We start from the raw sequence: 22,570 nt of genomic DNA, 5'->3' as shown, positions 1-22,570 counted from the left end.
ACCAATAATCGGGCAACTGCTCAATATTACGTCCGATTAAAGTGTTAATATGTGTTATCATGTTCCCTATCGTGTGTAACGCAGATTTCTCGCTGATCGACTTCACCACTAAGGGATTCTCTGGAAGAGCGAAGCCCCTGATCGCATATTTTTCTCGGAGAAATGTTTCGTTCGGAGAACTCAATGTAATATAAGTAAATAATCCGTTTATGAAAATATTCTCTCTCGAGCGTTATTGGAAAATAACTAACTCGAGGCCCATAAACAGCTTCTTCGACGTAATGTATATTCACTTTTTTCTGTCGCTTGGATTCTGCAACGGAAAGGTCTAGTGTCGGGCATATATATAATACTTCTATATGGACAGTTTAAATGGGAAGGAATGTTCCACTATTAAAGTACTGACAATATACTATTTTTTCGCTCGTTCAGGTTGCGCATGTTTGAGAACGTGCAGAACCGAGCTGGAGCCTCGGAGGATAGAGAAAACGTTATCATTCTGTCATCCTTAGTCGGAATAGCTTCCACGTATAGAAAGTGTCCATATAGAAGTATTACATATATGGCTTCATCTATGATCTAAGGTAATTTGTTACCATAGCAACTGTGTCAAAGTACGTCATTAATGTTCAAGGAATTGTATAAGATTGTCAAATAGTTCATCTCTTTTTGTATTGAGGTTTTCCAATATGATTCACTTATATTTAGAATTTGTTAGACAAATATTATAGGTTCCCAAACAAACTTTTGTTCTCTATTTAGTCATCAAGAAAGATGTAATAAGTAAATTGAGATCTACTAATAAATAATATGGAATGGATAAATTCATTTTTGTCTTCAAAATCATCAAAATCTATTATCAACCCAGAAGATGAATGTGATCCACAAGCCTGTTATGATAGTTTCAAGGAGCATTGGCATCAAGTGTGCAAATTATTTAATAGGGTTCAAGTACTGTACTCCAATATGTTGCTTCTAAAATATAAAGTTTGAATTATTTTTAGCAATTACCCAGCCATGACGATGTTTTGGGAGTCGTTAATCACTTGGAACAAATGGCAACATTATTATTATATGATATTAGACGCATTGACAGGCTTTACATGAATCAGTGCTCCTCTCAATGCCTGGAATATTTGTTCGATGAACACATACTAGATAAATTGTATGAATGGAGCACACGATCTGGAAGGTTAGAATTATGTAGTTTATACATAATTTTCTTTATTACTATGTAATAAAATATAGATTCAAACTTAAAAACCAGTGTAACTTAAAAGTGAAATTCATTGACTGACATAACTTTAATGTACTATGACTTCATTGGCTGAGCTTAAAACAGAAACAAAAATGTGGGTCCTAGATTCTTTCACCAGACCAGAATCATTCTGCGTTGAGGAGAAATCAGAACTCATAAAATAGAAAACCACAGCTGAGCAGTCAAATAGGAGTGAATATCTTGTCTTAGTTTCCATAGACTGTTCATATGGAATTAAAACTTTAAAAGGTCTAATAAAATATTTTTATAGGGTCTCTGATACAAGACACTATAAAAATATAAAAAAACCTTGGTGACTGTATATTTAGTAGAGAAGAGGTTGAAATACCAGAACACAATTTCTGCATGTACAAAACCAGCATGCACCCATGCCCATGTATTTAGTTTAAAAGGGAGAACTAATCTTCCTGAAGCTGTCTCAAATAAAAGAGGAATTATAGCCCAGCTAAAGCAAAGGAGAGACATAATAGAGCTTTCAGATCACAATACACTCACAAACCCACAATATTCCAATGTAATCTAATCTAATTCAGCTTTAATTCTTTCCAATTTTAAGTAATTATGATTTGACTTTATTTATATCATACTCAATATTTTATAATTGGAGAAATGCAACTTCGAATAATTGTACCTTGATTATATAATTAAATATTGAACAAAATTATCAGGCAAAAAATTTTGTAGTTTGTGTTAAAGTGATACAAAGAACTTGAATATAATGAACCAATAATAGCCGAGATGAAAAATAAAAATCATTTTCTTTATGAAATAGGGTCAGTTTTAATATAGTTTGTATTTATTATTACAATAACTATATTATAATTGTTAATAGGTAAATTAATATAAACTATATAAATACATAAGTACATTCAATATTTACTTTTAATTATTTCAGATATATCAATGCAATAAGATGTGAACAATTGAAGTTATACAAAATGTTAGTTACTCATTCTAGACACATTTTGTTATTACATGAAACATTTGTAAATCCCTTAATCAAATTATTGTGTTCCATGGAAGAGGAAGTATTTTCTAATGAAGTAGAAAATTTATTAGTAGATTTAATCAACCAATTGAGTGCCCTACTTATGCAAAATGTTGAATTTATCGACTTGTTTTTTCAAGAAGTAAAGAAAGTACAAAGGTAGGTTACAATATTTTTTTATAATTATATCTTCTGTAGATTCTTTTAGAACCACATTATATGAGTCCACATTTGCTTACTGTGATTCTTTAAATCAAGTTCAATATTGTATCTATTCTGCTGAATCATTTCATAGTGTTTATTTTTTAAAAACCTTTCATAATTATAATTTTTTTAAATAGCTGCTTTCCTGTAGCTAAATTCAATCACATTGTATTAAATGGGAGTCAAAGAAAATAGTTTACATTAAAAACTTAAATTCAACAGTAGGTTGGAAATATCACTATAGTTTTTTATTCCTGAATAGGTAGATATAGTGATTCAGAATATTTGGTACTGAAATTTTAGTGCTTTTCAGAATCTATGATCTGTGGTTAGGTAGATCTATCAGCTTATTGTGGATCCTAACCTCGAACTAGATTTCGATCAGTTTCTAAACGTCGCATTTAATTTGTGGTGGAAATTTCAAATTTTTTAACATGGTCTACAAGAAATAAAGTATAATACTAATAAACTTTTGTTATGCTAAAATGCCAAAAAAATATAAAAACCGCATATTTCAGTAATCTATCAGATACAGAAAAGAAGTTCTTATGAGTTCAGATAATATTGGGAGTCAACTCGCTAAACGAGTTTTATGTTGTTTGAAGTTGTCTAGGAAATGAAAATTCTTTTTGTTCATAAGTTGGCATTTATAGAGCTTTATTTTTTTAGTTCATCTCAAAGTGTACAATTTTAAACAAATAATCTGTTTCAAATTTGAATTACAAATAAATATTCCTTTGTCTGAGACGCCTAAAATGGATTTAAAAATTGCTTCTGAGTGATTGAGATGTGTTTGAATATTTATTTAGCTCTGGCTGGTGATGATGATAGTTTTAATCTTTTTTATAAATTTTTAGTGCTTTGTGCTTTGGTATGCTTCCAGAAAAGATAAATAAAGAGAAATAATTATATCATTAAGCATTATATAATAGTGAATTCGTCGACAAACAGATTTGTTAAGAAGAAAGTAGAAATATCCAAAATACCAAAATATTTACCTGATATGAATCCTGTCGACTTTTTTATTCAAAAATTCAAAATTTTTCAATTGATCAGCCTATAATGGTTATATTGGTACTTAGACAGGAGATGTGTAACTGACAAGATTCAGTATAGACAATATTACCCACACGGACAATTTTTAAGATTACACATCCAATGCTAATCTGTAAGGGCTTTATTTGCATTCTATATACATGTTTTGTGTATCACAGACTAATTCCTGGAACTTCCTACAAGCATTTAGTCTTTTATTGATAAAGTAGTTAGGATTTGGTACTTATTCAGATTGAATATAGAAACACATCTATCTACTCATAGATTTTATCAATGTTACTGAATTTTGGTGGTGTATTGTAACAATGTATAATGTGTTACTTACAGCTGGGGATATTATTTGTGGTGATGTGTTGTATGAATCCTATGTGCTTATAACATAAAACAATATTTTTTTAGCTTTATAATTTTTTCCCTACTGATTCCATTTGTGCATAGAGAAGACTCAATAGGTATGAAAGCACGCGATGCTCTATTACTATGCATGTCACTGTCAAAAAAGAATAAAAGAGTGGCTGTTTATGTTGCTGATGATTCAAATTTCTCCATACTGCTCATAACTGGTTTGGGTGGACTATATTCTGCATTACCAAATGTTTTAGAAGATATTTTAGTACCTGACTGGCATAGATTTACACCTGATGATGTTAATGAAATTAAAGGTAAATACAATTTGAACATCTGAGTTCCTTATTTAGATTACTAGCTGACCCAGCCACACGTTGCTGTGGCTCAGTAATATTGATAGATTGAATCAATTTTTTACTAATTTTTTTTATACAATCAAACTTCTATTTTCTAAAAAAATTAAAAATAAATTAATTCATATGAGATTGAAAACGTTCCACCAAACTTTAGAAATAATAGATAACATAGCGCAATGTTGAAATTAAGCACAAACCAACATATACTGTTTGAATTTACATTTTATTTATCTTGTCTGAAATTATAGTTTGTAAACAGTGACTTACTTACAAAATATATAAATTAAAAACATATAAAAACTAATTGTTATAAATGAGGTAGATTGACATAGATTAACATTGACAACGAACTATTATTTTTTCAATTTTAAATGACTAAAACTAAAAAAGTACTACTTTGTGTACAACATTTCTGGTTAACCTGTCTTTCCCTAACACTAAGAGATTTGATGGTTTTTCCTACACATGGAGCAGGTAACATGTGAGAAACATGTGTTTTCCAAATCCAAACCGCAAATAGACAAATAGCATCTTTACTATATTGTTAAGTTGAGATTTTTTCCTCGGCATCATACTGAAATTAAAAGAAAATTAAGAATTCATCATTAGAATAAATAAATTAGATAAAATTTACGTCTAAAGAAATACTTTGGAGGAGGTATGAAAATTAATTGATAAAAATTTATGATGTTTATAATAAAATTATTGGAACTGAACACTGCGCAATAATGACACAACACAAACTACAATTATAAAAATCTTTAACGAAAAATTAAGTATCATAAACGAAAATGACGTGGAATCGAACAAACTCAATAATTCAGATGAAAAATATGTGAAGTCATACTAGTTAAATATATTATAAGCGTGAGAGAAGTAAATTCTATATTTAAACGCGTCATCTATAATGTAGAAATAGAAATGCCGCACCATCCAACGGATATTTCCTACTTAGATGCCAATCCGCCATCTATTAGGATTTTATGGAGCTAACCGATAAATACCAATTTACAGATGCTTACAAAATTTTATAAAAATTGGTCCAGTAGTTTCGGAGTTTATCGCGAACATACATCGTAACAATAAATTTTGATATATATATATATATATATATATATATATATATATATATATATATATATATAAAGATATAACAAAAACCAATATATTGAAATTTGCAGCAAATTTTGGAGATTGAGAACTCTTTAATAAACTAAAAATCCAAGCTTTTGGGAAGTGTTCTTCCCATCATCAAGGAAACTATAATATAAATGTAGAAATAAAAATTCAAACCATGTATATAACATGTGTGTTGAATATATAATATTAAAGTTGACTTACGCTCAATTTGAGGATGAATTCCTAGGTGTTTTCTTAACGAAGTAGGAGAAGATTAAGGTGGTAGGTTTCACATTGACTGTGCATATTGTAATTAATATTAGGTTACAAATTTCTTGAATACATGTAAATTTACATGTATATTTTGAATTATCAGTATTAATAATTGACAACACATGGTATTTTGTGAAAATATGTGCATTACTTGATGATTAAATCAATTTCAATTACAAATTTTAAATATATTCACGAATTCAAATAAATTTTAATATTAATTACAACACGCACAGTCAATGTGAAACCCAATTCCTTAATCTTTTGCTGACTTATTAACTTCGTTAAGAAAACACCTAGAAATTCATCCTAAAATTGAACGTAAGTCAACCTTAATATTATATATCTAACACACATGGTTAGAATTTTTATTTACTTCTCCACTTATATTGTAGTTTCTCTGATGATGGGAAGAACATCTCCCGAAAGCTTGAATTTTTAGTTCAATTAAGAATTCAAAAATACCAACATTTGCTGCAAGCTCCAATATATTGGTATTTGTTCTAACTAGTCAGCAAAGACTTATCCGTCTTGGTACGTATAAAGATATATATTTACATATTTATTCGGCTGTTCCTATTGGTATCCAAATTCTAATTATATATATTTATTATTTTACATGTTTTAGTAAATCCTTTTATATAACAAATTTAATATTGAAAAAAATAATGTCAATATATTTTTTATTTAAAGGATTGCTTAGTTTCGTTACATCTTTAGAATTTAGTAATGCCGTGGCACAAGTAGCACACCCATTGATACGAAAACAACTTGAAGAATTATTGTTCCGTGGATTTTTAATACCCGTATTGGGACCCGCCCTCTTACAAATCGACATTTATGAACAAGTAGCTGCCACAGCTTATTTAGATTTAATTCTAAGAACTTTAACAAATACCGGATTATTACATGCGATGCTTCAGTTTTTACTGGAAGTGGACTTCGACGGGGACAAATTATTAGGTATGTTTGAAGCATTTTTCTTTGCTATTAATTCAAGGCGTAACTATTTTCCAATACAATAAATTGAAACAAATCCAAAAAAAATCTTTGATTTGCACGTAAGCAAAGATTTCTACCTGACCAATGGTTCGCAGTAGGAAGTGAGGATGGCGCCAGATTTTACTAATTTTAAATAAATTTTATAAAAATATTACATAATTTTTTACAATCAACCATATAAAGCTAATTGAAAAAAACTAATTTTTCCTTTATTTTTGGTACCAATAAATAAAATTCACTTACTTTCAGTTTATAATCAATTCCTCAAATATGATTTCAGCATGACTCCATATAACGCAGGAATCAAACTGACAAATGTTTCAATCTAGTACTTAAATATATTCTCGATACATATTATATTCTAATAATTTTTGAATTTTTTATTTTCAGATATTTTGGTACAACGATTGAGATCTGAAAATAGGCAGCTATGTCTAGTTTCTATAGCTATGTTTGAATCTATTGTAGATTTAAATTGTGAAGACCTAATGTTAGAATTAGTATTCAAACATTTACAACCTTGCCTTCATCTGATGTTATCACAACGAAAGATGTTTCTGTCATTTGATCCATACTGTCAGAGTTTTGAAAAATTTCTAACATTGACACCAAAATGTTGTCAGATAGTGGAATTTACTAGTCATGATAATGGACAATGGTATTCGTTGAAGAATAAGCAAAGTTTGTATGGAAAGTATTTTGCGTATTTATGTGATGCTAGAAATAGAATAGCACAATGTCAGATGGCCTGCATTGCATGGAATAATTTGTATACTGGAGAAGATTATTGTGGTAAGTTACTAATATAATATTATGTTATTCAATTAATTAATCTAGATTGAACAAAACAAATTAATTTATATAATCATATATATATATATATATATATATATATATATATATATATATATATATATATATATATATATATATATATATATATATATATATATATATATATATATATATATATATAATAAATAAATAATAATATATATATAAAGCACCGGCATCTAAATGTTCTTGATTTTAGGTGTCTTCTGTTTTAAAATTAGTGTTTTTTGTTAATTTTTTTTGTACCGGGTGTTGGAAATGATAAGGTATTTTAGCGGATCGGATAAAAGCCATATTTTTGGTAGAAAACCATAATTATTGCCAGAATAAAGAATAAAATTACTCGTTTCTCCAATGAGCAAAGAGTATTTAAGACACAATTTTAGAATCATCAATCCATAATATTTAACTACGACGTACATATCTAATCAGGCTTCGTCCAAATACACTATCTTTCTGTTTGAGTATAGGTATGTCGTCATACTTTGTAAATATTCTTGTCAAAGTTAGACGATGCGACATGATTTCATAATAACAATTTTGTTGTCAAGTTTTTGATTTCTAAAATCACATTCTTTTAAACATGCTGAAGTCTCTCTAAACATTTGTAGTCATAATGGTATGTATGAAGTTTGTTCTGAATTATGTCCAATGCTAGCACTAAACTGGCTTTTATACACTATTCGTTGGATAACATTTTTGGTTGCATGGTCAATTTTCGGTTAACTTTTATTTGTATTGTGTATCATCTATACCATCCCCACTTGTACAACGCGATAAATGGTAGAAAATGGAGGTTAATTGTTCAATCTGTTTAATAATAGTTATTTCTGACTGAACGCTCAAACATTTTTAAAATAACCTTTTGACAATTTTTATGTCCAAACTCTCAATTGACTTTTGTATTATTAATACTTTTCACGATTTAACACAATAGATTATAATAAAAACAATATACGGATATATACAAAGTAAATCCGAAAAACAAATTAAAATAATTATAACATGAATTATACAACTGTGCCATTGTTAACAGTAAAAGGTACCAGTATATCAGTTTTATTGGAGGAACTTATTGCTACGTTTTATAGCCCTTCAAGTAAGAATAGAATGCACTTTAACATATTTAGCGCATTTTTATATTAGAGTTAAGCATAATAGTTTTAGCATGAGAAAAAATTGATAGTTCTCAAAATTGTCTCTACATTACATGCAACATAGCATATGCCGTGTAAGTTGTATAGATCACTACATTTGGATTTTTTTATCAGATAATTCTGCTGGAACATCATTAGAGCGAAGCAGTGGATATGAAAGTTTAAATTGCTCCTCTGAAGACACTAAGACAGAAGAATACTGGGAAAAATCAAGTAATTATCAACATAAGAAACAACTACTAGAAACCCCAAAAATTACATGTATTGAACAATCTGGTGCATCTGCTGGCCCGTTTCTCTCCATTCTGATGGAAAAATTGAGAAATTATTTATCGAATTCATTTTACATAAATATACATTTAACTGGTTTGATTTCCAGATTGGCTGCCTATCCCCAACCGGTCCTCAGAGCGTACCTTTTAGATCACAGTTTGATTCTCCAACCAAACGTGCCATCCATATTTGAAGTAAGTCACAATTTATGATAAGACTAGCTGATCCGGCAAACGTTTTTATGATTTAGAGATTATATCTAGGAAATATTTTTCTAGTTAAATAAAAATAACTAACTATTAGTGTGTAGGGATGTACTTATAGTCGAAAGCGTATGCTTGAAAGTATGAAAGTATGCTTGATTTGGGTTAATAAATTATTTATTAAAGTAACGAATATATTTCAAATCACAATTCTTGATTATGCTATATATAATTGTCCAATAACCCCTTTGGAGTGAGCGTAATATTCAACATAGGCTCACACTGGAATGCTAGTAGTAGAAATAAATCTGAAGAGCTTATTTGCTTGTTGATCAATTCCTCTGTCTGTTGACTATTTGCGTTTCTCTTCGTTCTAATTGTCTCTGTTGATTTCGTTCATCTCGCGTCTCTTGTGATTGTGAGTCATGTAACTGCGCCGTGCTCACACGCACATCTGCATTGTTTTTTTTTAGATTTGTACTCCTGATCTTCGTGCTCTTATATCTTTTATGACTCTAGATTTGGTTATTCGACGACTCAAAATGCTCTCTTTGCATCTTGCTGACCTCTAAATAAATCAAGTTAAAATACCTGTGGTGAAAAACAGTGACTTAATATTGTATTCGTTTGCTTATTATTTGACTTACCTTTCACAATAGTAAAACACGTACACGTTTCTGTTTTGATTCAAAACTATTTGCAAAAAATGTTAAGTACAATATGTACAGGTACGATAATGTTCGTTGTTGGCGTGAGCTAACAACACGTTTATTTACATGAGAGTAAAAACTTTCTTTTCAGTTATTAATAAATTGTGAAGAAATAATTATTACTCTAGAAATTAATGATAAATTTACGATGAGAATAAAATTAACAAGAGAGTTCTCATCCCTACTCCGTGATGTTTGCTGGATGAGAGGTGAGAACGGTAGACAGTAGATAACTGATTGATAGACAGTTGATCAGTTATCGACCGAGTGTGGAATATCAAATTAAATTGAGAAAAAAAACATAATCAAAAGAAATTGAAATTATAAACTCTGAATAAGCATTCATTGTACTACAATTATTATATTCGATTGCCATCTTGCTATCATATTGTAGATCTGTGGGTAAAATAAAAAAATCGTCATTTGAAGAATAGGGGTTAATCGCAAAAGGGTGAAAAATTGAGAGTGATATGAATTTTTCTAGTCAAGACAAAATAAAGATCAACTTCTGTCCAAAAAATTAAAGTTTCTAATTAACAAATAAAAAATAAAGGTTGATCGTACAAGGGTGAAAATTTAGAGTTGTATGTATTTTCTAATGCCACATAACAAAAATCTGTCCAAAAACTAAAAAAAAAGTTACTACTTAGGAGTAGGAAAAATAAATACTAGCCGATCCTCAGACCTACTGAATATGCAAATAAAATTTCATACAACTCGTTCAAGCTGTTTCGGAGTAGTATAATAACTAACATTGTGACACAACAATTTTATATATGATTTTCACAAACCAAACAACGTATCTACATTCCAAACTATAATCAAAACTACTCTTTTGAAATGTCATAATAATTGATAAGTGATATTGATGTAATTCCTTTTAATGTATCATGCTCACCTGTTACTAATTGCAGGTTATAGGAATACTAAAACAGCAAATAGACGACTACCTTTATCAACGATCAAATTGTTTACAGTTAATTAAATTTGCTAGAGATCTCTTAGTAGATAGAGAGTTGATGTTAGTCAATCAAAGAAAACATAATATTGAACAGCACAACAAAAAACTAGAAATTGAACCGTTTCAGAGGAACATTTCCAAAAGAAGAAGTCTAGGCATATCTCCAATCAGTAGTATATTTGGAAGAAGACCAAGCCAAGTAGATATTACTATTCCTGTGATGTTATCAGATGAGGTTCAATTCAATAATATTTATCAAAAATTTAATGCCAGTCAACATGTAGCGCTGTGTGCAGTTCTGTTAAGTGAATGGTTGAAGGAGTTATCTGCGCTAGCTCAAGAACATACTGTAGCTCATTTTGCTAACCTTTTAAAATAATTTGTGTTGAATGAATAATTTATTATGATACTAGTGTAAATAATACATTTCACCAAATACTACTTTTTGATATTTTTTGTTTTTAGTTATGATTTACTTTATAATAATAAATCCTATATTGCCGTTGGAATTAATTTAACATTATATTATTTCATCACTACCCTCTTTCATGATAGGAATAAAGGACAAAACTATTTATTGTATCTTATGGTATGAAGCGTTGATTTATATTATATTTATAATTCGATGGTTATACCTAGTGGCGTATCTAGACGTGGACGAAATGGGTTCTAGTTCTCTTCCTTATTGGGCCTTAGATGATATGCTTCCAGGCCAGTTTATAAGGTAGATCACATGTTTGAATTTCCTTTCGCGCAAATTTTTTTTTGTATAACGAAAAAAAAACATTCAATGAATAAAAATAGGGAATATATAAGGAGGAGCTGACCAAGTCAAAGATTCGTGACAAGTCAAAAGTCAAGTTAAGACTTATAATTTTGTTTGTAAATGTTAGTGTCAATGGTATGTCGAGCTTTATATATCTGAGTATGTGATTGCCAATAACCGGTAAACCAAAATATTATATAGAGTGTATAGAAAAACTGTTAAAATGCATAACCGGTCAACCAACATATTATATAGAGTATATCACAAATATATCGATATCAGAAAGGCATTACTCACGGGTGTTAAGACTGATCGTCGGATTTGAGTGGGATAACAAGGCCAGTCAAGTTCAAAGGGCAAAGTCCAAATGACAATGACCGGTGAATAGTTAGCTACAGGTAATAGGTCAATAACCAGTCAAGTTCCAAGGTAAATGACCGGTTAAGGTCGGTCAGTTTTTATGACTGGAGATGTGAATGTCAATAAACGGTCGACCGACCAACTTATACAAGGTATATCAAAACTATCAATGTAAAACAAGGCATTATTCTGGTATTGCAATTATCGTCGGTTTTGAGTACAATAATCGGCACATACCTAACATATTATACAGGGCATATGGGAAAACTATCATTGTGAAATAGGCATCACTTTCTGGTGCTATGATTGGTCGTCGGATTTGAGAAGAATAACAAGTTCAAGGTAAAAGGAAAATTGAAATATGTAATTTTATGTTGGAATATGAATGTCAATAACAACCCGTCAATATTTCAGTCACTCAAAGTTTTAATATGTGTTAACGCAAGACATACAAAATAAACGACAGCAAGACAAATTCGATGTATTTGGAGAACATACGGCGTGTAAAATTAGGGATTTGAATACCACCCACGCACAAAATATTGTAGAATATCTTAAAAGTAATATTTTGTTCGATGCAAGTATGGGTAAATATAATTATGGAATGCCAATTTTATCAATGCAACCTTTCACGAGACCACAATCACATTAATCGTATTGCAGCACACCAGCGGAGACATACATACAAAACTCTTCAGAGTCCTCTACTGCTTTTGGTTCTTCCAAACATTATCGCACAGGCATTTCAATTAAGTAACATGTAAAAGTTCTAAATTTATCAATAAAAAAAGTACAATAAAGTTAACTTACCTTAATTTGGTCTTTAATTGTGTTTACAAGCGCAGCATATACTTCTGGTATCTAATATACCTAATGTTAGAATAAACTTTGTTAAATCTTTTTAGCAGTGAAAAAACATTTTCCTAAGATCAGTGGAGGTTCTAATGTTTCTGATTACATTACATATTCAAATTTCTATCAAAGTTAAATCATAAGCATTTATTTTCAATGACTTTATATAAGATGTGTTTGCAAGGCAGAAAAAAAGGGGTTCAAAAATCAAATTGGTTGAACAAGAGATCAATAGAACATAATTTTAGGTCTCTGTATCTTACGAACGATTTAATGAAGATTAAAACTACAATTCTTTTAAATTATACTTAAACAATTCAATTATACGGCTATACTTTTCCATAAATGGCTGAGATTTACAGAATAATATAGTCTGTAGAATTATTTATTAAATAAAAATAATAAAAAACAAAGGCTGATAACAAAGAACGTTTTCAGTCATTATTTGATAAGATCAGATTTCTATATATTAGACATGATACTAATACATGAAAGTATTCTTTTATAAAAAAACATATATGCAAGTACCCACGATCGCCAATAATAAATTATTGTGAATTAATAATAGTTTACTACAGTTTCAAGGGATTCTTATGTGCAATTCCTCCTGCTGTGCAAATGTTCTTCGAAATGGTGATCATTTTTGCAAAGTTGTCCAAATGTTTACCCGATGATATGGTATCTAGATTGTTCTTCACTCTTTCTGAAGCCTTGAAGTAAAAATTTATTTTAGAACGGTATTTTATAAAAAAAATTATATACATTTTCAATGTCATTTATGTGAGCTTATTTCTTTTATTCAATATGATAACTTTCAGCTAAATTTTACAAACTTAGCTTCAGTAAGTGGTGACTTTAACATAATGCTGAGATATTCATATTAGTGTAGGCTAATATCTTGTAATAGATGGATTATATCCTCTATGAAAACAAAACGTATTTGTTTGTAGATGAAATATGTATTCGTTTTAAATTTTACATATCATGAAAAATACTTAAATAGAAGATTGTCACCTTTGATTGTTTAATACAAATTAATTACCAAATAAAAATCAAAGTTATTTAAGCAGTAAAGTATACTACCTAAATTACGACGACAGTTATGAATGACAAATTTCTTTTTAAATTTCATAAGAATTTTTTTTTTAAATTCAGGATTAGATAGACTTCTGGTCAAATATAATTGATTACATTTGATATATCCATGTTAAATCATTGAATTATGAAAAATAATTATACATTGCAACATATTTTATACATTTGACCGTAATGTAAATACTTACTTCAAGTACCCATGTTTCTGCCATCAATTTTTCATGATTTGCTGACTCTAGATTATCCTGAAGTGAGCTACTAGCTCTTGAAAGTACAACAGCACTACTGTAAATATCGAAAGTAGCATTGGCAAAACGATTTAATATAAACTGTTCGTTAACAATCCCTCTTCCATATTTTATAAGAACCATTTCAACAGCTTGGTTAAAGGTATCTATGTTCTAAAAAAGAAAAAAGGTAGATAACATATTCTCAAAGTTTGATATTTTTAGAACTATAAACAGAGTTTTCGTATCGTAGAAAATATACAAGAGTAACAAGAAATAAATGATTAAAAGGTACCATTAGTACAGTAGTAGCAGATGACATAATTACCATATTTTATTATAAATATATCGGCACTAGAGGCATTTAAAGTTGAATGCTATATTTTTTACTGATTTTCTACTGCTTCCACTGTCTCCCTCAAACATTTTTTGTAGCAATATTTTTATTTTAGTAAATAATGTGATGTTAAAACTTGGTTCGCATAAATTGGCACGCTAAGTAAAAAGTTTCCCCATCCCTGCTCTAGATCCTCTAGAACTACACATCTATACCTTCAATTATTGGTTTGGTTTGTTGACATATAATTTTTTTATGTGTAAAATGTTACCTTTTGATAGAACAATCAACAAAGCTAGTAAATTCCTTTAGAATCTCGTCAGTTAAGTCAAATCTTGTTATTAATGAGTTTTTGGAAATTTTTGTAATCTATTCAAGCGTGAAGAATATACATTGTAACTATACCTTTGCAACCAAATTAGCATAAGGAACCAAATCTTTATGTACTAGATGATTCATAGCTGGAGGAGAGTTTAACCCAACTTTTCTGCCTACTCTCTTGGAAGCTTCTTCAAAAATGAGACCTAAATTAGCAGTAGGATTTTTAAAAGCATTTTGTAATTCTTTTAAATGTGCTCCAGCATACTGAATTCCGGTTAATGCAACAAATAATCTCAAAATATCATTAGTTCCTTCAAATATTCTGAATATTCTTAAATCTCTCATAACTTTTTCTAATCCAGTTTCTTTCATGTATCCCATACCTCCAAGAATTTGAATGGCTTCATCACAAACATACCATGCAGCTTCTGACGCGAAACACTAGAAGTATACAATACTCACAATAAATTCGAATTATTTTATTAAGGTGATAACCACATATTTGAAAAGAAAATTATCATTTCAGAAGCCTAGCATATGTGTGTTTATGCAAATATGCAATGCAAATAAAATTAAACCTTTAATCAAAGAACTAAAATTGAATAATGAATAGAGAATCATCTGTGAGCTAGTCATTTAGTGAACATGTTATGTTTTCTAAACAATTTGTTTGATAATTATACTATGCAACACTCTGTTACTGGAACCAAATCTGTTGGTGTATTGGTAGCAGTAGTTAATAGATATATATCAGGTTTCGTCGTTCACGTCTAAAATAGTTTAAATAATTTTTTTTACCAAATTGCCACTTTTTCGTTAAATTCTGTAAGTAATTATTTTCACGAAGTCATTATTGGAAGTTAGTTGGCTGCTGACTTCTGTAAAATGTTACGTAAATGTGTTAATTCTTCCGACTTATTTTGTTATATTTGCGGTGAATATACACCTAAAAGCCAAAAAGAGGAAGATAATAAATTGAAACAGAATGTACAGCTCCTGTCAGTATCAAGAACCGCATTTGATTAACTAATTGGAGCTTGATGATCTCATAAGAGATTTGGATTTACCCAAAGTACAAGCTGAAGTGTTAAGTTCAAGGCTGAAACAGTGGAATATGATTAAGACGGGAGTTAAGGTGATTGTGTACAGTAAACGTCCCAGTTCATATGTTTGTTTTGATTTCTAAAGATAACGTTTTAATGTACTGTAATTACATTGAGGGCTTGATGATAAAATTGGGTTATGAACATAGGTCAGAGGAATGGATACTCTTCCTTGATTCTTCAAAGTAAATTAGTGTTCGAAAAGATAGAATGCAGCAAATGCCAATGGTTAATTTGTGCAAATTTGAAAGTTGTATGCTTTAGTTTTAGGACTACAAACTGCCTACACGAAATACTGTTGCTTTTTATGTGAGTGGAATAGTCGAGAGAGAAATGAATATTATGTAAGAGGAATATAGCCAAGAACTGTTTACTGTTTACATTCCTAAGCAAAAAGATGTGAAAAATTAACCTTCAATTAACCTCGAAAAGATAATATTAATATAATTAATATAAGATAATATCAAATAAGGGCGAATAAAAAAAAATTGTGAAAGCCATGGACAAAGATGGAGCAGGTTTCAAATTTTTAAAAGAAAAATTTCCTGCTTTGGGTGACGCCTAAAATAAAGAAAGGCATATTTGTAGGACCCAACGTTGAAAAATTAAAGATCCGGCATTCATCACAACCTTAAATGAAAAAGAAAGAAGTTTGGATGGCGTTTGTCAAAATTACTGAAAATTTATAGGATTATTATAGATCTCAATATTCTGACCTCATCAAAAAATGCTCAATGCATATTATAAATTGGGATGCAATATACGTGACTAATATGGAGAGTGCTCTCATCAAGATGTCGTCACAAATGAAAAGCGCTACCAAGGAAAGTGGGAGTCAGCAATGCTTGCAGACTAGTGCTTATCTTTAATTAGAGACACTCCGGACTCAGAATATAGAACATATGTGAAACGGTCTAAGAAAACATGTTTTTCTAGTGCTGATATAAAACTGGAGTTTCATAAAAACATAAGATTTTTCAAAAAAATATATCTATTTCTCACAAAAATGTGATGTAAATAATTTTTTTTTTCACTTTATTTTTTCTCTCATTAATCATATAATTCATGATGAAAAAATTAATGATTTTTTTGTTGTCAAGTGATAAACACCCTCATATAAATCTAACATTTGTATATTACCTAGGGAATTCATAAATATATTTACTATGAAAAACAATTTAAAATTTGAGCAGCAGAACAAAACTTTATAGTAAAAATATTTGAAATTAATACCATCCACTTCAATGTTCAACATTATTCAGGAAATTTTGTCTAAAAGCTATTAAATAATACATTCTTTTATAATCCCAAGAGCAGAATGTAGTAGAATGTAAGTTTATTTCATATCTCTAAACTACCAAATCATGGTCGATGGCAGAACTAAAACAGTTAATCATACTAGTCAAATATATAGTAAAATGTTTAATTCATTTAGTTCATCGTTTTAGAAATGATATCATATCATCAGTTATAATTGCATACAAAATAATAATCATAGGTTTCTATAGGTTTAATTACTGTAGCATAAATTTTGCTATTATATTATCTTCATACTTTTATGTGGCTTAAACACCTAAATACCCAAGATCATCCAAATTAACATACAAATAATTTCACCTTAGATATTGCAGCCTCTAGTTGATAATCCTTAAAACCACTATCCATATTTGCAGATATCATATAAGCCATAGACTCTGTTACATAATGAAGCATAGACATGCGAGCTAATTTTTCTTGAATAGAACCAAAACTGTCGATTCTTTGGCCAAATTGTTTCCTTTGAGTTGCAAAATCAACTGCTTTTTTTATGCATGCCTTCATGGTCCCTGACAAAGCAGCTGCCATGCCAAAACGACCATTGTTTAAAATGTTCATAGCAACTTTGAAACCATTTCCCAATCCACCCAAAAGATTCTCGGCAGGAACTTTGACATTATCATAATAAACCTAGAAGAAGCCCCACAAAATAAAATGGAGAAAACAAACATTATTTCAGAGTTACAATTAGTATAGAGATAACAGTGAGAATTTGTTAGTGTAGTTTGGGAGTAAAAAATGTATTTCATTAGTTCGATTGCAACTAAGTTTCCTATTTTAGAATTGGCGTGATTCATCACAAATTTTAAGAATTGTTTCTAAATTGGATTATGAAAATAAAACTCGAAAATGTATGGTAATTAGTACCTCTGCAGTATTCGAACATTTTATTCCCATTTTCTTTTCTGGGGCTCCATTTGTAACACCACCAAATGATCGTTCAACAATGAAAGCAGTAACTTTATCAACAAATTTTCCAGTCTTTTTATTTAGGACAGGTGTTTGGGCAAAGACAGTCATTATTTCAGCAAGTCCACCATTACTTATCCAAATTTTTGAACCATTGAGGATATAATGCTTACCATCTGAAGACAATTCTGCTCTTGTTCTGTAAAAAATAACATCATATAAAACATTCATGGCATTTTTTCAATAGTTAGCTTTGCAATAAATAGTTATATTTCAAAATTATGTGTATGAGTGGATTGAGTAATTCTATTTTGGAGGTATCTACAGGAACATATAGATTCAGCACAAGTATGATAAGCCTCCCCATAATGATCATCATGAAACTCTATACATAGACTATTGATATCAAGAGAATCTGATGCCAAAACATTTACTTCCAGAGATACCGGAAGTAGCCATTATCTCAAGAAGGCTAACAGATGTCGAAATCGAAAATCGATTACTGAGGCCAAAAGTTGGGTCTGAATTCACACTGAATACCTTAAATTTGTTACGTTCCTGACTAATTTTTGATGTGAAATAAAATTACTTCTGTAAGAGTACATCAAATTTTGTTAATTTATTCAACACCATTTCGGAAATATCATATTCAGATAAGCCCCTTTGAGACACTGTAACCCCCTTGGTGATAATTTTTCGATATATATTTTTCGAGATAAGCAAAATGGACTTCTTTTATTTAATTAATTAATGTTATAATTTTTTGAAGACAGATGAAAATTTGACGTTTAGACTTATTCTAGTCTTTATCAACATATGATATTGACACTGACAATTTACGTATTTATATTAATTAATAGATCACCTACATCATGAATATCAAAGTAAGAATAAAATCAAAATAGAAATTTATATATACGAGTATATATATATATATATATATATATATATATATATATATATATATATATATATATATTGTAAAGAAGTCTTTGCCAGCTATATTATGAGCGGTTTCTTATTGGGAACGTGGCAAGGAAACACCAAAGTGGACTAACTAAATATATTTTCCGAGCTTTCAAATTCTTATCCTTTGAAAATCTGGGACTGAAATTATGGTCATAATCATCCTTAAATCATGGTTTGATTCTAATCTTCTCTGCCTCAACGTTTCTAAAACTAAAGCTTTACCATGTAAAAATACATTGCTGCCTTTTTTATTAAATAACACCACCATTGACGTTGTTGAAAATGTAAAATTCTTTTATTACTTATTTTGGTTTCCTTTTGTATATTGAAATTTTATTGTATTTATATCTTTATGTATTTTTAGGTTTGTTTTTTAGTTTTTACAAGCTTTTTTCTACAAATTGTAACAATTTTTTGACAATAATGCATTTCTCTCTCTTTTTCTCTCTATGTACTTTCCAACAGCTATCAAATCATTTTAAAAAATATTATATTAATATAGTCATAAAGGACAATGTAATAAATTGTCCAAATATTTCACTACACTATTTCTATTTTGATTTTATTACTTACTTTATTGAGCCAGCATCAGATCCGGAGGAAGGTTCTGTCAAACAAAATGCAGCAAATTCACCCCCTGTTGAAACTCTCGGTAAATACTTAGCTTTTTGTTCTGCTGTTCCAAAAAGCAGTATTCCTTTAAAACCAATAGACTGATGAGCACCAAGAGTAATGCCGACACCTGCAATTAGCAAAAGTCACTAGGTAATAGGTTCCAATTAAATTCATTGTATGAGTAAATCTGAAATCTATTTTATGTTCAACAATTTTCATGTATTGTAACATTGAACAGTTGTCTAACATGAACTTCTATAGGTTTTGAGGTTTTGGATCAGACTGATAGGTACTGGACTACAAAAATTAGGAATTATTTTCACAATCATAACCATTAAATTATTGCAGAGATAAATGAATTAAAATGTTAATCTCTATGTATTACAGAGCAGTTTTCAAGAAGGAGACTACTAAATTTGGTTTATATTAAATGTTTCTGAAAAAAAAATTCATCACATAAACTTCATGACATGTTACCACATCCAAATGTGGATGACAAATGTCAAAATTTTCTCTTCGTCCAAATTATTAATATAAAAAAACAATAATATACATTGAAAAATTCTGAGCTATTGTAAGAATATTTTGTTCATCAAATATTAACTTATTATTATGATAAAAATTGAACAAGACATGACATGCTGACTGTGAGTATCTACAATAATGTCATTTAGCAGAATAACTTTTTATTGTGTAGAAATATTTCTGGTGAGATTTATCTGACTTTTGCGAAAATCAATTACAACATTTAAAACAAATACTTCTTACCTAGATCATTCCCTCCAACAATTTCTACAAGTCTTGCATATTGTGTGTTGGTCAGCCCAAGACCTCCCATATCTTGAGGTACTTGAAGAGCAAATGCCCCCATATCCCAGAGACCTTTAAGAGATGTTTCATCTACTTTTTCTTCCAAATCATTTTTAGCGGCATCATTGACTTCCTAAAAAGTTCATTATTTACATGGCTATGAACAATGAATTGACAACAGACCAAAAATATGAGTTTGATATAGTATTAGGAATTTTTTTTCTTTTGATTAAAATAAACAGATATATAACTGAATTGACCAGAAAAAACAAAGGTTTATAAGGATATACAATGAATCCAGACTCCAGCAAAGTAGAAAAAAATGAGGATTTATAGTTAATCAACATTTGAATATAAAATATAACAAATTTCACTTTCACGGACATAATATTCAGATCATAGCATAAATGTACAGCTTTGACACTTTTATATTCAAGTTATTGAAAAATTATTCTGCTAAAGTTAAAGAGGTAAGCAAGCCTTTGTTTATAAAACTATCTAATGTTATACACACAACTTGCAATAAAACCTATATAATTAATATTAGTTTTCGAAACTTTACCTCAAAAAACTTGATTGTGGGATCAACTAACATTTGTAGGGTTTCCCTTTGTTCTTCATTCAAAACATTGGGATAAGGAAATATTTGCTTGGGTTCTATTTGTCCTCGAAATATATTCATAACAAAAGAACTATTTTCATTATTCCTTGGAGCGGTTTTTTCAACATTTTGGATACAGTTCTTGTGTATTTCAGAAGTAGATAAAAATCTAAAATTTAAAAATATGTGATAAATGATATTTACTAAAATACAATTACCTTGGGATAATATAGTATTCTGTTTTTTGTTTAATACTATTATTAAGTATTCTTAACATATTCGAGTTTCTTGAATAATAAAAGGCACTTGATATTTCGGTATAAAAATATACTTTATATGAAACCTTTGAACGGTTCAACGTATATCTAGAACACTATTAATCACTATTTTTCTTGTTGACATTATTTGGAATTTGTACCCGATCTGATCACTTGTGGCACACGTATAACATATTGCCTATATCTGAAGAAGCAAAACAGAAGCAGTCAAAAGCGAAGTTTCGTGTTTAGTTTAAATGTATGGTCATTGCTAAATCAATGATACGGGATTGTGATGCTCTCAGAATATTCATTATAAGAATAACTGTATTTTCGTATTGGGAATGTAGCAACATTAAACACCAAAATTTACCAACTTTAATATATTCCGAGCTTTGAATACTCTTGTATTCATCCTATGGGACTGAAATTATGTTCAAATACAATATAAGAAATATGTATAAATGTATTGAATTTTGAAATCATGGAATTTAATGTTTTTACTAGAAATTACACAATTTAAAACAGCCGCTTAAGATTTAGTAATTATTGTGAGTAAATTTTATTATTTTTATACATTTATACATATTTTAGTATTGTACTTGGCCATAATTTCTGTCCGAGACGATTAGGTAATACATAAATATGACACTCATTAAAACTAATGATAATAAAATTAAAACTAAATTATATACGAAAGAAAAATTATCTGGAATATAATAATAATAGGCAATTTATATCTCTTCCTTTCATAAATGGTCTGTCACCACAATTCCAACATTTATTCAAGAAATATGAATTGAAAATTTGCAACAAACCTAATAACCTATTGTCAAAACACTTTTCTGTATTAAAATCAATAATAGCAAAATAAAAAAGAGTTTATAAAATTCCTTGTAATAACTGTTAAGCTACATATATTGGCTAAACAAAGCCAATACCTGAAGAATAGAATAAAAAGTCACAAATATGACAAAAAATGCCACAGCTCTAACAAAACATGAGAAGGAAAAAACATCAATTTGATTATACACATTCTTGAAACGGAATCTAATAGACGAAAAAGAGGATTTTAGAAATGGTTCACATTCATAAGAACGAAAAAGTTATAAATGATAAAAAAGACCTAAATAATTTATAGCTCTATTTTGTAAATTCTAATGAAACTACAAATAATTTAATTGACTACTGCTATATATTTGAGATGTAAGGACTACGGAAAAATTAATTTTTCTTATTAGAACAACGTTCTAGTTTGATTTTATTCT

At 29.3% G+C, this 22,570-nt stretch overlaps 2 protein-coding genes across 5 annotated transcripts; one reads left to right on the top strand and one right to left on the bottom strand.

The window, feature by feature from the left end:
- Positions 1–618: 618 nt before the first annotated feature.
- On the top strand, positions 619–11,276 carry LOC130893916 (FHIP family protein AGAP011705). 4 transcript variants are annotated; one of them, XM_057800373.1, is made up of 8 exons: positions 619–951; positions 1,005–1,192; positions 2,175–2,426; positions 3,927–4,189; positions 6,317–6,586; positions 7,016–7,417; positions 8,731–9,083; positions 10,717–11,276. In XM_057800373.1, the coding sequence occupies exons 1-8, from the start codon at positions 811–813 to the stop codon at positions 11,140–11,142; spliced, it is 2,295 nt and encodes a 764-aa protein (XP_057656356.1). In that variant the 5' UTR covers positions 619–810; the 3' UTR covers positions 11,143–11,276. The 4 variants fall into 4 exon arrangements, with proteins under 4 accessions (XP_057656356.1, XP_057656371.1, XP_057656364.1 ...); XM_057800388.1 differs by having other exon boundaries at positions 628–951; positions 10,891–11,276; XM_057800381.1 differs by having other exon boundaries at positions 650–951; positions 6,344–6,586.
- Positions 11,277–12,983: 1,707 nt separating this feature from the next.
- Positions 12,984–21,603, bottom strand: LOC130893943 (very long-chain specific acyl-CoA dehydrogenase, mitochondrial). Its single transcript, XM_057800407.1, has 9 exons — positions 21,264–21,603; positions 21,007–21,214; positions 20,403–20,577; positions 19,593–19,761; positions 18,009–18,249; positions 17,442–17,771; positions 14,806–15,162; positions 14,025–14,237; positions 12,984–13,451 (listed from the first exon to the last, which is right to left on the bottom strand). Exons 1-9 carry the CDS (start codon positions 21,320–21,322, stop codon positions 13,314–13,316), a joined length of 1,890 nt encoding a protein of 629 aa, XP_057656390.1. The 5' UTR covers positions 21,323–21,603; the 3' UTR covers positions 12,984–13,313.
- Positions 21,604–22,570: the final 967 nt, after the last annotated feature.

This window comes from Diorhabda carinulata, chromosome 1 (genome assembly GCF_026250575.1).
Source record: "Diorhabda carinulata isolate Delta chromosome 1, icDioCari1.1, whole genome shotgun sequence".
NCBI lineage: Eukaryota > Metazoa > Arthropoda > Insecta > Coleoptera > Chrysomelidae > Diorhabda > Diorhabda carinulata.
Note: the sequence above shows the minus strand (reverse complement) of the source record. Positions and strands in the feature narration are given on the sequence as shown.